The 17309-nt window shown below is 41.0% G+C and overlaps 1 protein-coding gene across 2 annotated transcripts in view; it reads left to right on the top strand.

Annotated features, from left to right (window-relative positions):
* Window positions 1-17309, top strand: part of LOC142659431 (gamma-aminobutyric acid receptor subunit beta-4-like) — a 310013-nt gene that overhangs the window by 208430 nt on the left and 84274 nt on the right. For both annotated transcript variants that reach the window (XM_075835563.1, XM_075835562.1), the window contains exon 4: window positions 5023-5243. In XM_075835563.1, coding sequence (XP_075691678.1) covers window positions 5023-5243 — 221 coding nt within the window. The remainder of the gene's footprint in view (window positions 1-5022; window positions 5244-17309) is intronic.

The following is a 17309-nucleotide window of genomic DNA, read 5'->3' as shown; positions in this document are numbered from 1 at the left end:
GATCACAATTAAAATTTAAAAGACAATTCCCTACACCTTATAATGATGTTCAAATTTGCTGCACTTAACTATCCAAATAGACTTATAATGAATTTTATGATATGAAATGTAGAAGGTACGTATACAATTCCTCATAGAGTGGTCTGGCTGCAGTACACATTGCTAGCTGTATTTAGATATATTCATAGGACAGTTTTCGGACGCATTACTAAAACCGTATTCAAAGCCCCTCTATTACACAGTCTGATACTGTCAGCACTGATTGAACATTGACAGCATGTGTAAGGACACCCCCCAACTGGTAACACCCATTTGTCAATTTAGCCACACATTTCTAGGAGGAACGACAGAGGAAGGGTGGCACCTAGTAAAGTTCTACGAAAAGATGCTCCAGAATGGTTATTTAATAGGGAATTTAATTACTTACTAAAACAGGCATGTCAGGAGAGGTTACAGGTCCACTTTAAGGGGCGATACATTTAAGGTTATCACGATGTACACATATTTGACACTGTAATGCACAGGTGAAATTGGGGATAAATTGTTGGGGTAAGTATTGTTCATTAGACAAACTTCCTTAAACTGGAACATGAAAAAAAGTTCCAATAAAATTAAATTATATCGGCCCCAATTTGAAATAATAAGAAAGCCCCATGTGTCCAGCAAACAAAGGAAAATAAAAATAAAATAAAACTTTGGGGTGGACTAAAATAAAAATTGACCTTTAGAATGAAGCATTCAAAAAAGGTGAAATTTAGCTCTGGGCATCAAGACCAAAAACATCCTTGGTCAAGAAAAGATTAAGAGGATGTTCTATATGCAAAACGTCAGTCTGCTATACGTCAGTATACCTTTTTCCTTTGAAGGATAATAGAATGAAGTAGACTGTTACTCCATCCTGCAGGATCCCTGGAAAAAACCTATACAGCGCAGTGTACATTTTTTTTAACATTGGAGCCCATGGGTGATGTATGCCACTGCATGGCATACGCCATAGGCGTACGTTTAATCTGTGCATCATGGGCTTTTCAATGGCTTTTAAAGATGTATACGTTAAACAGATACCATATTGGTCGATGGGCGACGGATTCCTGTGACGGATGCCTACTAGTGGACATAGACTAATATAGGTTTTCCCAGCAAATACGTCAAAAGTAGGCCATTTAATGTGATGTGGACTAGTTGTTATAGATTGGGGCCCCAAATGCTGAGTTATTGTATTAATAATGCAGTCAATTCAGAAGTCGGTGTGCAGAGAACTGCATCGCTGATTTCTAGTGCATCCAGGAGTGTTGCAAGCCCCAAAGCATATGTCCCCACCTCTCACACAAAAAAAATAGCCATATGTACTTGTAAATCATAAACTAAATAACAGCATGCAGTGTCAATCAGCTGCTTCAAAGGCCAGCAGGATATTGTCGTGTATTAAAGAAGGCATGGACTCGCGGGACAGGGATGTAATATTACCACTTTACAAAGCAGTAGTGAGGCCTCATCTAGAATATACAGTTCAGTTCTGGGCTCCAGTTCATAGAAAGGATGCCCTGGAGTTGGAAAAAATACAAAGAAGAGCAACGAAGCTAATAAGGGGCATGGAGAATCTAGGTTATGAAGAAAGATTAAAAGAATTAAACCTATTTAGCCTTGACAAAAAGACGACTAAGGGGGGGGACATGATTAATTTATATAAATATATTAATAGCACATACAAAAAATATGGTGAAATCAAGTTCCATGTAAAACCCCCTCAAATCCCCCTGAAATCAATGGGAGGCGTTCTCGGGCCGTTTTTGCCGAGATTTGCGACGCGGTTTCCGCGTCAAAAAACTCGGCAAAATACTCCGTGTGAACATACCCTTATGCTTCAGGTAACTGAGCTTGTCCAAAATTGCAAACAGGGAAGGTATATGGATATCTAGGTTAGCTGCAAATAATAAGATGGTGTCAACTTATCTTTGAATAAGCAGATGTGGAAAGCTAAGTAGCTAAAATAATCAGGATCTTTTGACCACAAAGACCAGTTATACAAGCGAAGTACAGAAGAGTTAATCCAGCTGCGATTGTGGCAGAAGTGGTAACACGGGCTGGAAGAAGTTGAAGAATTAAAGAGGTCCTGTCACTGGTCATATAAGTTGAACTGGTTAACTGAACTGAATAGCGCTACCTCCCTGATTCCAGCAATATTTTTTTCTTCCTAGACCCCCCCCCCCTTTCCAGAGATATGGCCCACTGTTGTGTGGATCCCTAAATGCATTTTTGCTGTAGTTAGCCAATCGAATGGAGCGAGCTTCTCTGCTTCTGATGCTGACCAATCAGCATGAGGCAACTTGAGGATAGTTCACGCCCTGTTGGCTAACCATGGCAAATTAGCAGAAAAGGGAGCCAATATAACAGGGGGGCCATATCTTTTTAACAGGGGGGTCTTGGAATAAAAAAAAAACTGTGCTGGAATCAGGGAGACAGCGCTATTCAGGTTAGTTACCCTGTTTAACTTATATGACTTAGTGACAGGTTCTCTTTAAGTGGTAGGATGAGGAAACGTTTGTTGCTAATTCTTCTCATGTGATAAATAGGTTAATTGGGGTCTTTCAAGATTGCTTAATGTTTCGGTACTATTGGGGATGATATGAGCTGTTTTGGGGACAATAACAAGTTGTACATGACCCAGATGGATAGGTAATATAGACATACATTGATATAAGTGATAGAGGTGAAGATAATCGGCTGATACATGATGCAAATATACATCAGAAGTGAATGCAGGGTACTCTATGGATCTCACTAGCACAATCATGCTTATCGCATACCATAGGGCATTTGTGCCCTATAGCATGTAGAGACTGCTTTATAGCTGTGTCAGACTGCAGACTTGCCCATGCCAATGAATGGTTTTACTCTTTCTATCCATTTTTTATTGGGCTCATATGCAAAGTACCACTTGACACCAGACACATAAAAACATGTAAAGCAGGGACAAACAACACTACACTATGGAGTGTGTTTTGTGAGACTTTCTAAATACTTTTTATTAAAAAATAATTTAAACTTTTTGAGATAAAGCTGCTTTGTATTCTGTATACAGAGCAGCTGCATCGTCTGCTGAGACCTGTATCTGTCAGGATCCACCTGTTATCGATCACATCTATGTTATGAACTTAGAGGTGATCGGTAACAGCCCGATCCTGCGTTTCAGAGACACACAGGACCCACTAACACAGAACCCATCAGTGCCGCTGAAATTACGGATACAGGTTTTAGCGCTAGATACAGCTGGTCTGTATACAGGATACAAACCAGCTGTATCTGAAAAGGTAAAAATAATTTTTGGAACTACTTTTTGCTGCCCTCAGACAGGGCAGCATAAATATCTGACAGGTCCACTTTCAGTCCACAATCTTGAACTCAAAGGTCATCACTGTTGAATGTCCAACTAAAGCACAGTTAATTGTGTATACCATAGTCCATCCTTAACGAGCGCTATATCGCATATCATCAACTAGAAGAGATGAGCAAATCTATGGCATTTCACAAAATTTCCCCATATTTTCTTTATGTAAGACGATGAAGGCTGAAATAGTGATATGTATTAAAGCATTTTACTCTCCATTGTGTTATAGGAGGGAAATATTGCTCCATAATAAGATATTTGCTTGTCGGAAACATGCCAGCGAAACTAATTTTCACAAATTCGCTCGTCACTAGTAACCGAAAACCACTAGAAAATGTTTTAATTTGGCACATGGGTGGGGGATTTAAAATGTTTACAGTAACTCGATTAGTAAAATAGCTTATTTTACCAATGATCTGCATCCATATAATTTCTTAAGGTTTTCGAAAAAATAAAAGGGCTGTTTTTTTTCTTATTTTCCAAAATGTTGAAACACTAAAAAATTTATGTATTTATTATATTACCAGATGAAAGTTCTGAGATGTTTTCTGAGAAAAATTAAAACGGCACTGAAGTGTAAAATATAAGATTCCCACTACAAGTGGCACACATTTGGCATAAACATTTGTCAACAGAATATTCCGCACATTCACATCACACATTGCATTTATTAAAGTAAATAGAGCTGCTAAGATGGGAATTTCCAATCTAAAAGATGAAGTGGCAGAGCGCTTAGTAGAGTATCTTAGTATCTAACCCTTTCTTCTAGCTGTTGGCAGAGGTGCCAGCTTACAGATCCAACCACTGTGGTCTTTTGACATGTCTCAATTTCAGAACATAGCTAAAAGTTGTGGAATAACTCCACCCCCATTAAAACCACCAACAGTATATATATTCTGATCCTTTCATTTATAGAGAGGTTTTCCAGATTCAGCAAATCTGGTTTATTCATTTTATAATATATAATTTCCTCATTTTTGGAGATCTCTGCTTGTAGTGATTGAATAGGAACCTTCTATGTTTTCTTCCAGAGGAAATCCTGGTCATATGATGTGATGATGACAGGGGTTAATGGCTTGTTACTATTACAATACAGTTAGCAGAGCTCTGTCGTACCGAGAGCTGTGAACTGAGGACCGGTGTGAACATCACATGACCAGGACAGATTCTTCTGCTCCGTAAACAAGGAAGGTTCTAATACAATCCCTACAAGCAGAGATCTTGAAAATTGTGAGGAATTGAAATACAAAGAATATTAGATGGTTGTATAACTTTTCACTATAGAATGAACGAACGAAGGAACGAAAGAACGAACGAACGAAACCAGAATACCCCTTGAAATAGCACAAAGCCATTACCTGTATTCCAAAATGTAAATACCAATACCAATAATCTAAAAATGTTGATAATCTGGCACTTCTTTCCACCACTAAATTGCAATATAACGTGGGTTTTCACATAATCTGGTGTATAAGACTAAATAGGAACTATTTTCCTATGATAATCCAGCACCAACGATTTCCAAGGAGGACGCCGATTTGAAGGAATTTGACTCTATTACGATTTATTTGTTACAAAATGGCACCATCTTCTTTCTAAAATCTTGCTGATATGTTGTTCATTCTTTCCTGCAGGACTATACCATCACCATGTATTTCCAGCAGAGTTGGCGTGATAAGCGCTTGGCTTATACCGCTCTCCCTCTCAACCTCACGTTGGATAACCGAGTTGCTGACCAGCTCTGGCTTCCAGATACATACTTTTTGAATGATAAAAAGTCTTTTCTGCATGGTGTAACAGTCAAGAACCGAATGATACGGCTGCACCCAGATGGCACTGTTCTCTATGGACTAAGGTGAGTTTTCATCATTAAGGTTGTTCAACGAGAAATTTTTATTGCCAAAGGAAATAACTTTCCTTTTACAAATTGTATGTATAACTATTTTAAAAAAAAACATACAGTGAATTAGTTATTACTTAAAAATTGTAAAACCATCAGTCGCTGTGCAGATAAATGCTACTATTTAAGCACAGACAGATGGGATAATGTGAAATATGTATATAGTAAAACATAGCTTCTTAAATTCTCAAGTTGGCACATTATTTTGCAGCTAATTCCAGTTATTAATGGGATTGTCCTTTTAATGCATCTAGATAGAGGCAAAGCTGGATAAAGGGTGGCAGAGGACCCTGGGGATATTTGGTGGGGTCTTAAAACTCACGCATAATATCTGGATATCTTAGGTTCAATTCACCCTGAGTTTTTGTTGCCACTCATTTTGACGCGGAAACTGCGTCGGAATCGGCGCCAAAAAACTGCCCATATCGGTTTACATTGATTTCGGTGGGTGGCAAAGGAATTTTTCCGGGTGGCTTTTGGCCGTTCGTGGCAAAAAAAAAGGGCCATGTTGTTTCTTAGCGCGTTCTCCGCCTCTGACCTCTCCTGAAGTCTATAAGAGGCAGGAAAAACCTGCAGCGCTAGTTTCTGAGCGTTCTTTGCAGCGTTTTATGCCCGCGGTCCTTGCATTAGATTTTATGCCATGGGGAAAAAATGCAATGAAAAACACGGAAAAAAAGTGTAAAACCAATGCTGGCAGTTCAAAATCTGCTTTTTTCTGAATGCAAAAAAACTCTGTGTGAACTATCCCTTACACTGAACGTAACCATTAGATAATTCTGCTGATTTCAGCAGGATCTGATGACAATCTAATGTGTACAGTATGCAGGCAGCGCACATTTCCGTCTTGCCTCCCGCAGCTGATGGATAACAGCTGATTGCTAGAGTGGATTGGTTTAGAGAAGAAGTTGTTCCACTAACAACTGAGCTGCAAGTTGCAGAGACTGCTATTGAGGTTTTGCTGAGTGGAACGAGTGTGCAGGAAAGTGCGATTTTGCAGATCAGTGCATAGTTAAACACGGACACAGTCTGTTATAACTGGGTATTTGGGTATATTGTCATCTTGTTTGCATGTGGTGTGATTAAAGTTTTTTGCAAAGGGTAAAAAAACAAAAACGAATAAAAATCTGTTTAATATGCTGCACCTGTGACTTGATTGCTGTCTGACCGGCCGAGACTGCAAGTGAGGTTTTGCTGAGTAGAGTGAATGTGCAGTAAAGTGCAATTTTGCAGATTAGTGCAGTTAAACACAGATCCATAGTCTGTGATAACTAAGTATTTGGGTATATTGTCATTTTGTTTGCATGTGGTGCGATTAAAGTTTTTGTAAAGGTTAAAAAATAAATCTGTTTCATTTGCTGCACCTGTTGCTTGGTTTCTGTCTGAGCTGCAGAGACTACAAGTGAGGATTTGATGAGTGGAGCGAGTGTGCAGTAAAGTGGGATTTTGCAGATAAATGCACAGTTAAACATAAGCCCATCGTTTAACAAAAGGACATGGGAAAATAAGGTTTGGTAAATTTCCTTTGTGCTTTATTGTTGTATTCTGTACTAAAAACTTTTTAAATTAAATGGGGGAAAGGATTTAGTTATATACTACACCTAATTATTGATTTGTGTTACTATACTTTTTCTCCCCATTTAAACATGTGCTCCATGGACAATGCTCCCAGGTGTGTGTTTCGTGCAATGTATGCCTTGAACAGTCCTCTGAGGGTGAATATTTTTGCACTAGATGCTCGCGTGTTGTGTATTTGGAAGCCCAGGTATTGGAACTAAATATGCAGCCTGCAAACCTGGAGGGGAGATTAGAGATCATTGAGCAGGCACTGGCTGGGTCGAGTGAGATGGAGGTGGGTGGAGGGGGGCAAGCTGAAGATCCTGAGATTAGTAGCTGGGAAACAGTTAAAAGAAGGGTTAAGGGCAAAAGTGCTAGGGAGGGTACTCCTTTGAGGAGGTAAGGGCAAATCTGGATGTTGGTCATGCAACTGAGGTGATATATTTGGATTTTGCAAAAGCATTTGATACTGTTCCACACAACAGTCTTGTTCTGAAGCTACAGAGGCAGGACCTAGAAGACCATATATGCAAGTGGGTAAAGAATTGTTAACCCCTTAAGGACGCAGCCTAGTTTGGGCCCTAAGGCTCAGAGGCCATTTTTCAAATCGGACATATTTCACTTTATGTGGTAATAACGTCGGAATGCTTAACTGGTTCCCGACCGCTGGCTGTATATTTACGGCCCGTTGGTCAGGGTCCTTAAAACCCGAGCCATAGACTTTTTACGGCTCGGGTTTTAACTTGCTGCCCGCGCGATCGGGCAGCTGAATGTCGGGTCTCCGGCTGTCAGTGACTGCCGGGGACCCTGAGGAGAGGATAGAAGCAGCTTTCACTGCTTCTGTCTTCTCCGATGTGTTTTTACACAGCGTTCAATGAACGCTGTGTATAGGAATAGAGACAGCAGCAGCGGCGCTGTCTCTATTCCTCCCGGTGATCATGTGACAGGTCACATGATCGCCGGGTGCCGTTAGTGACAGACTGCTGCTGGGTCTTACAAGACCCAGCATAGCCCTATTAGTGACAATCGTCACTATGAGAGGGCTGATTTCCCCTGTAACTGGGGCTGCTGTGCAGCTCCAGTTACAGTGGAAAAGATGGTGTAAAAGAAAGAAAAAATATATATAAAGTTCCCCAAAGGTCTTTTTTGACCTTTGGGGGACAGACCATAGTAATAAAAAAATAATAAAGTAAAGTGCAAAAAAAATGTAATAATAAATACACATAAAATACCCACCCCCAAAAAAAAAACGTTCCCCCCGCCAATCATTGTTGTAACGCTAGCGCTGACCCAATTACCCTAATATAGACATGTAATATATTAACATTTACGGTAGACAATGACAATCACAAATAAAAGCTCTATTTTAGGTTAAAACTATGTTATTACCCCAAAAAAATAGCTGAAATGTAAAAAAGCTTATTTTTTTACTATTATTTTCAAACTTTATGAATAAAAATTCTAAAATAGCAAAAAAGGTGTGTATAAAAACGATAAAAAATGAAACCTGCATTGTCTACGGAAAAAACGTCGCAAAAATCACGTCGTTAGCCCAACAAATAAAAACGTTATGGCCATTTAACTAACACGTGCTAAAAATGGCTAAACAGTGTCTGGTCCTGAAGGCGCAAAATAGCCCGGTCCTGAACTGGTTAAACCTATCCAAGCGATTCTGAGGTTCTTTTCTCGTGAGACATTGGGCTTTATGTTAGTGGTGAAATTTGGACAATATATTCAGCGTTTATTGGTGAAGAATTGCAAAATTTAGAGAAAATTTATAAAAAATTGAATTTTTCAGAATTTAAATGCATCTGCTTGTAAAACAGACGGTTATACCACCCAAAATAGTTACTAGCTCACATTTCCCATATGTCTACTTTAGATTGGCATCGTTTTTTGAACATTCTTTTATTTTTCTTGGACGTTACGAGGCTTAGAACATAAACAGCAATTTCTCATATTTTTAAGAAAATTTCAAAAGCCTTTTTTTTAAGGTACCTGTTCGATTCCAAAGTGGCTTTGAGGGGCCTATGTATTAGAAACCCCCACAAAACACCCCATTTTGAAAACTAGACCCCTCAAAGTATTCAAAACAGCATTTAGAACATTTATTTAACCCTTTAGGCATTTCACAGGAATTAAAGCAAAGCAAATTAGATTTTTCTTGCTGAATTTCAATTATATTAGTTATTATTTTTTGTAACACAGAAGGTTTTACCGGAGAAACACTACTAAATATGTATTGTCCAGATTCTGTAGTTTTTAGAATTGTCCCACATGTGTCTCTAGTGTGCTCGTGGACTAAAACACAAGAAACAAAGAAGCACCTAGTGCATTTTGAGGCCTCTTTTTTTATTAGAATATATTTTAGGCAGCATGCCAGGTTTGAAGAGGTGTTGAGGTGCCAAAACAGTAGGAATCCCCCAAAAGTGACCCCATTTCGGAAACTACACGGCTCAAGGAATTAATTTATGGTTGTTGTTACCATTTTGAACCCACAGGTTTTACACGGCACGTATTTGAATCGGGCTGTGAAATTTAAAAAATGAAATTTTTTCCAATAAATATTTCTTATTTTCACAGGGAAAAAAATACCCCATTTTGTTACCAAATTTGTCCTGAGTGCAGCATTACCCCATTTGTGGTGATAAACTGCTGTTTGGGCCTATGGGAGGGCTCAGAAGGAAAGGAGCGCTATTTGTTCTTTGGAGTCCAGATTTTACTGGATTAGTTTTCGGGTGCCATGTCGCATTTGCAGAGCCCCAGAGGTATCAAAGCAATGTAAACCCACTAGAAGTGACCCCAGTTTGGAAACTACACCCCTCAGGGAATTTATCTATGGTTGTTGTGACCATTTTGACCACACAGTTTTTTCACAACGCGTATTTGAATTGGGCTGTGAAATGAAAAAAATGTCATTTTTTCCAATAAGATGTCATTTTTATCAACATTTCTTATTTTCACAGGGAACAAAATACCCCATTTTGTTTCCCAATTTGTCCTGAGTGCGGCAATACCCTTTGTGGTGATAAACTGCCGTTTGGGCCCATGGGAGGGCTCAGAAGGAAAGGACCACCATTTGGCCTACTGGGGATTTTCTGGTGCAAAGTCATGTATGCAGAAGCCCCTGAGGTACCAGTACAGTTGAAACCCCCGAGAAGTGACCCCGTTTTAAAACTACTCCCCTTAAGGCATTCATCTAGAGGTGTAGTGAGCATTTTGACCGGAGACATACACCCCATAAACTGTAATGTGGGTTCCCACGGGTACGGCAATACCCTACATGTGGCTGTTATCAGCTGCCTGGGCACACAGCAGTGCTCATAAGCGAAAGACGAGGGGGGATAAGCTGTGCGGAGTGCAAACAAATAGGAGGGTTCCTCCAGCTCACCTTATCACAGATGTATGGTATCGCGCACGGGTCCTCGTGTCGGCACACGTATAAACATAGAAGAAAGGCAAAGAATGGATCCAGCGCTGAGTCCTTTTAGGTCTGTTTAAAAATAGGAAGCTTCTTCCAAGTTTTATTATCAAAAAGAGATAAAAACAATTGTGGTAATGGTAGATATTCCCGGAGTACAATAGAGGGATTATAGCAGTGTGAGCGGTGCCTACACGTTTCTGACGCCTACTGCGTCCTTAGTCATGGCTTCTGTGCGGAGTGCATCAGGGTAAGTAAAACTGGGGTAGATTAAAAATCAAGGGATGTATGATAATTTTAAAACACTCTTTCATACAGAGCCTTAGTTTTTCAGGAAAAGTGTCACATTGATATATTGTGCCTCTCCCTTATCCCCCTCTTATAGCAGACTTTGCACCTCTTTTGACTTTTTCCCTTCTTGCCAGTTTGGGTAACTTCTCCTGGAAAGTGTTGCCCTGGTGCGATGCGTGTGGCCTTGCTTCCAGAAGTACTGGGTGCCCCCCCTTCCTGGTCCCTAAAAATTAGTTTCTTGATAACCACCTCTTGAAATTCCAGGAAAGTTCCCCTCTGGCCTGTACACCGACGTAGCACATACGCATTGTATAATGCCATCGGTATGATGTGCATGGCCAGCTTCTTATACCACACCGCATGGCGCTGTAGAGCTTCAGGACTTGATCTGACAAGTCCACCCCTCCCATGTACCTATTGTAGTCCAGGATGCAGTCTGGTTTGGGGGTCTCTGTACTGGTACCTCGTACAGGTACCTGGGTACTGGTGTGGCCATGTATTGCTGTCAATACAAGGACATCTCTCTTGTCCTTGTACGTCACACACAATATGTTGCTGCTAGAATGTGCCCTGCTCTCACCCCTTCTGAGTGTTTGCCCAAGCAGAGTCTTAGGGAGGCCTCTCAGATTTCTTCTAGCAGTGCCGCATGCCACAGTACTTCTGGAAGCGAGGCAGTTGAAGAGTGGGAAGCTGGTATAAAAATTATCCAGGTAGAGGTGGTAACTCTGGTCCAGCAGTGGGTGCACCAAATCCCAAACAATTTTTGCATTAACTCCCAGTAAGGGGGGCATTCTGGGGGCTGAGCACTGGTGTCCTTCCCTTCATATATCCTAAATTTGTAGGTATAGCCTGATGCACTCTCGCACATCTTATACATCTTCACGCCATACCTTGCCCTCTTACCTGGCAGGTACTGGCGGAATTGAAGCCTCCCTTTAAAATGTACCAAGGACACATCAATAGAAATACAATTCTCGGGGGTGTATGCTTGGGAAAACCGGGCACTGAAATGGTCTAATAGGGGTCTCTGTTTATACAAATGGTCAAAACTGGGGTCATCTCGGGGTGGGCACGGCTCATTATCAGTATAATGTAAGAAGCGAAGTATTGCCTAATTTATTTATTTTTTTAAGTTCCAGTTCAGTTGCTTTGAGGGGCCTATATATTAGAAACCCCTATGAAACACCCCATTTTAGAAACTAGACCCCTCAAAGTATTCACAACAGCATTTAGAAAGTTTATGAACCCTTTAGGTGTTTCACGGGAATTTAGAGCAAAGTAGAGGTGAAATTTACATATTTTATTTTTCTTGTCAGAAAATCCTTTTTATTCCTTTTTTATCAGAGAAACGCAACTCAATATTTATTGCCCAGATTCTGCAGTTTTGAGAAATATCCCACATGTGCCCCTAGTGTCATAATGGACTGAAGCACCGGCCTCCGAAGCAAAGGAGAACCTAGAGGATTTTGAGCTCTCCTTTTTATTAGGCACCATGTCCGGTTTGTAGAGGTCTTGTGGTGCCAAAACAGTGGAAACCCCCAAAAAGTGACCCGATTTTGGAAACTAGACACCTTGAGGAATTCATTGTAGTTTTCTTGTGGAGCATGCAACTTTTTGATCCGTTTTTATTTTATTATTAAGTGGCGTGGTGACTAAAAAACAGCAATTCTACTATTGTTTTTTCATTCTATTATTTTTACAGCGTTCACCGTGCACTATAAAAGACATATTCACTTTATTCTGCGGAGCGATACGATTACGGCGATATCATATGTTTATAGTTTTTTTTATGTCTTATGGCGTTTGCACAATAAAATACTTTTTGTAAAAAAATCATTCACTTTTTGTGTTACCTTATTCCAAGACCCATAACTTTTTTATTTTTCCATCAATAAATCCATGCGAGCACTTATTTTTTGCGTAACGAACTGTTGTTTCGATCATTACCATTTTTAGGTACATGCGACTTTTTGATCTCTTTTTATTCCATTTTTTGGGAGGTGAAGTGACCAAACAATTGTGATTCTGGTACGGTTTATTATTTTCTTTTACGGCGTTCACCGCGCCGGATAAATAACAAAATAATTTTGTAGTTCAGGCAGTTACGGACGCGGCGATACCAATTATGTATAGTTTATTTGTTTGTTTATATATTTTTATTACTAATAAAGGACTGATAAGGGAAAAACTTTTAAAACTTTTATTTTCTTATTTTTACACATCTGTTTTTAACTTTATTACTTTGTCCCACTAGGGGACTTGAGGACAGGAGGCCATGATCGCTATTCTAATACACTGCACTACATGCGTAGTGCAGTGTATTAGAACTGTCAACTACTCACTGACAGCAAGCACAGTGGGTCCTGACTTTGTCAGGACCCACTAGGCTTCATTCAAAAAATAGCAGTGTAATAGGTATACGTTTCTCTTTATTAAGATGTAATTATTCTGCCTGTGTAAACGTTTTAAAATAAGTTTTAATTCACAAAAATTATCATTAAAATTAGCAGGGCATAGAGTGCCAAAAGATCCAGATACAGGCGTTGGCAAACAGATCCAGATTGCACACGAGAGCTATCGCAGTATGGACACATCGAAAGCACCTATTCACAAGTGCCCGATATGTCAGATATACGTTGTAACATTATCTTGCCACGTGTGCTGACAAATATTCACATGAATCTGATTGCCACAGATATAACAGACACCCTTCCCAACGCGTTTCTGCACCACATAGGGGAGCGTCCTCAGGGGTATAATTTTGTCTGATTATTTTGTTTCTATTAACAAAGTGCCGGTCAGCATGTATTATGCTGTTCATTCAATTTTCGGCACGCACAAGACTACTGATATCGGTCCCAGTACGCGCCGGGGAAATACACACCCCAGACCCCACCTCCCAGGCTTCGAACAGGACCAAGCCAAACCAATGGGATCTTGCAACGTCTAAACCAACGCCCATCCAACCGGCCGGCTCCCTAGTGACCACACAGCCAATGGTAACGATGCGTGCCGCATCCTTGATAACAGGGGGGAGCTACAGGCGGCCAAACATACTAAGCCGACACAGCACCGAAGTGGACGCTGTGCGACAGCAAGGAGAGAGCCAATCAAGTAAAACCACTAAAATCGAGAACGATAGACGCAGGAACAACAAGTACCCGCCAGCAGATAACCCACGTTAAAGTGCCAAAGTCAGACATCAAGCAACAGTACATTGAAATGCCGGCAAACAACCCGTTATGAAAAAGCCATCCAAACGGAGTATCATTCTCAAACAAAGATTGCTGCCAAATGACGAAGACCCGCCACATAAAGACCATCCAGACGGAGTGACATAGTCCAATAAGGATTGTTGCTGCATCACACTAACACAGCAGAGTAATATAACCATCAAATACAATGCCATCCCGGCATAGTGATAAAGCATGACTCGTTATGAATAAGGCACTCCAAAGGGAGTGTCATAATCCCGCAAGACATACTGATGGATTGAAATTATAAAGAATAGCGCAATTGGCATAAACGCATCCTTATGGTACAGCAATCATCAGAGGTGCTGAGCAGCAGTGGTATATAGATCTTGGCAATGCAATGAGACACCCAATATATTAGAGAAATTGAAGATAGGAGATCGATTCATTAAGGCCCAGTGGTTTAACAGTTTGCATCCTAAAAATCCACTGGGCCTCCTTCTGTAGGATACGTCTATCCCAATCACCTCCCCTTATTGGTGCTTTTACAAGTTCCATGTCTTGAAATTTAATGACAGAAGAATCTCCCGAATGACAGTCCCAGACATGCTTCGAGACAGTGGTGTCAATTCTGCCATTAATGTCACAAATGTGGTTGCGAATTCTTCGTCTGAATTCTCTTTTTGTTTTACCCACATATTGCAACCCACAGCTGCAATTAATGAGGTATACTACCCCTTTTGTAAGGCAGTTGATAAAAGCCCTATTGTGGAACAGCTCTCCCGTTACATTGCTCTTAAAGGTCTTACTCTTAAGAACAGATGTACATGCTTTACATCGACCGCATTGATATGAGCCCACAGTATTGGTAGAAAGCCATGTAGTAGCCACAGCACCTTCAAGATGACTGTGTACCAGTCGGTCCTTTAAATTTCGCTCTCTACGGAATGTTATCTGGGGCCAGTCTCCAACCATACTACCCACATCAGGGTCAGCTTTAAGTATGTCCCAATACGAGGCCAGTATATTTCTAACCTCCTGATGCGCAGCATCATAAGTGCCAACTATTCTCATGGTGTTATCCTCCTTTGAGCGTAGCCTCGGATTAAGTAGGGATTCCCTGTCAGCCACCGTCGCATGCTGGTATGCCGATTTCAAGACGTCCCTAGGGTATCCCCTGTGCTCAAATCTAGTCCTCAAACTGGTGGCCGATGTTCTAAAGTCGGACATAGTGGTGCAGTTGCGCCTTGCTCTTATATATTGTCCCTTGGGTATCCCCATCTTTAAAGGTCTAGGATGCCAACTGTCCCACCTCAACAGGCTATTCGCAGCAGTGCTTTTCCTGAACATCTCCGTCTTGATGTAACCCTGATCCATCTTCTCTATCTGGATATCAAGAAATGTTATCTTACTGTCCCTGATTTCCGAGGTGAAAAAGAGACCCAGGTCATTGACATTTAAGACAGACACAAACTCTTTAAACTCCACTGTCATACCCGACCATAGAATTAAGACGTCATCAATAAATCTTATCCATAATAAAATGGAAGAGACAAATCTCTCCATTTCATCGCAGAACACAAATTCTCTCTCCCACCAACCCAGATAGAGATTGGCATAAGTAGGAGCACAGGGGCTACCCATAGCTGGTGGAAGAACCTGCTGGTGGAAGAACCTGCGCTCAAAGACGAAGAAATTATGCTCAAGCACAAAATGAAGCAACGATAGAACAAATTGGTTGTGTGCATGAAATTGAGCACCTCTCTATTTCAAAAAACACTCCACAGCTCCACATCCAAGAGAATGTGGAATGGAGCTGTAGAGAGCCTCTACATCAAGACTCGCCAAGAAGACACCAGAGTCAACTCTGATGCCCTCAAGCTTACGTAGAACCTCCATCGTGTCACGGACATATGATGGAAGTGCCGTGACAAATGGCCTCAGGATTCTGTCCACATAGACACTGGCATTTTGTGACACACTGTCAATGCCAGAAACAATAGGTCTTCCCTTAAGTGGACTAAGACCCTTATGGACCTTAGGGAGGCTGTAGAAAGTTGCCACCTGTGGGTAGTTTCCCATAATAAATGAAAGTTCACGTGCATCAATAATCTTAGCACATTTTGTCTCGACCAAGATGTTCTTAAGTTCAGCCATGTATTTTTTAGTGGAATTATCTACCAGGACCTGATAACAAGATTTATCCTTAAGAATGTTCGTACACATGATGACATACTGTGTACGATCCATGATCACCACATTCCCCCCTTTGTCCGAGGGTTTTATTACGATCTCAGTGTCATTTTCTAAAGCCCTCAATGCCAATGATTCTTCCCTAGACAGATTGAATGGTATATGTTTGCCAACCTTGAGTTTTTTAAGTTGGTTAGTGACAACCGTCAGAAAGACATCCAAAAGCGTATTGTCATTTATCGGTGGATTAGTAGTCGAGACTACCCTCAAATCAGTGAAGGGACCCTCCCTGACCATTCACCCTCCCTCGTCCAGCAATCCCTGTAGGACCCTTACATGAGGGAGATCCTCCTCCTCAATACCAAGCTCAGCACACTGTCTCCTGTCGTGGGTGCACAAGAACTTCTTCCACTTTAGTTTTCTAATAAATAAGTTCAAATCCTTCACCCACGTAAAAAGCTCGAACCTGCTGGTCGGGACAAATGACAAAACCTTTTTGAGGACTGAAGTTTCATAGTGGGATAAGTTTCTCTCGGATAAATTAATGATTTGCATTTCGTCGTCGTTACAGGAATTCCCCAGATCTAAACGTCCCTGGGATCCCTTTGAAGGTAGTCTAAGATGGGATGGCTCCTGCCTAAAAAACCACCACCCCTAGTAGAGGCTCTTCCCCTTGTGCCCCCTCTCTGAATGGTACGTGGGGCTGCTTTTCCCTGAGTTCTCTTATTGCGGGCTGTTCTCAATGGGTATCTCTGAGTGTCAGTATCAGATAAATCTGGTTCAGAGGAGGACAGTTCAGTGTCCGCCTCCCGATAACCCATCTGTTTAGAGCCAAACTCAAAAATTCTACCCTCCTTAAAATCAGTTGTGTCACGAACGAACTGAAAATGCTTACGTTCTTTAATGTGTGCGGTGTACTTTTCAATAGCTTGTTGAAGAACAATTTATTTTCTTTCGAATTCCGCACTACCCGAGAACTTCTTAACCTGCTCTATTCCTTCTTTAGAGCTACGTGAAAGCAGATTTGTCTCCTCCTCCAGCAGAATACTCATGAACCTGAGAGACGAGTCAATAGACTCCTTCTCCCATTTCACGAGCAGCTCCGCTGATCTCAGCCTGGCTGCTGGAGTAAGAGAGATTCTGATCCCTCTTGGTACAAGATTATTCCTCAAATAGGTCTCGATGGTCTGGACCTCCCACCACGATCTAATGTGGTCCTTATATGATTTAGTGAGATGTTTGAAAGCACTATTAATACTGAGGTTATGCGATTGCGGTAGTAGCTCACTCTCAGAGAACACCTCCCTAGCATCACACATCAACCTATCGGTGTTGATATCAGCCGTGAGAAAGCCTGCCATCCCCCTT

This window comes from Rhinoderma darwinii, chromosome 8 (assembly GCF_050947455.1).
Source record: "Rhinoderma darwinii isolate aRhiDar2 chromosome 8, aRhiDar2.hap1, whole genome shotgun sequence".
In the NCBI taxonomy this organism is placed as follows: domain Eukaryota; kingdom Metazoa; phylum Chordata; class Amphibia; order Anura; family Rhinodermatidae; genus Rhinoderma; species Rhinoderma darwinii.
This window is presented reverse-complemented; position numbering and strand designations above follow the sequence as displayed.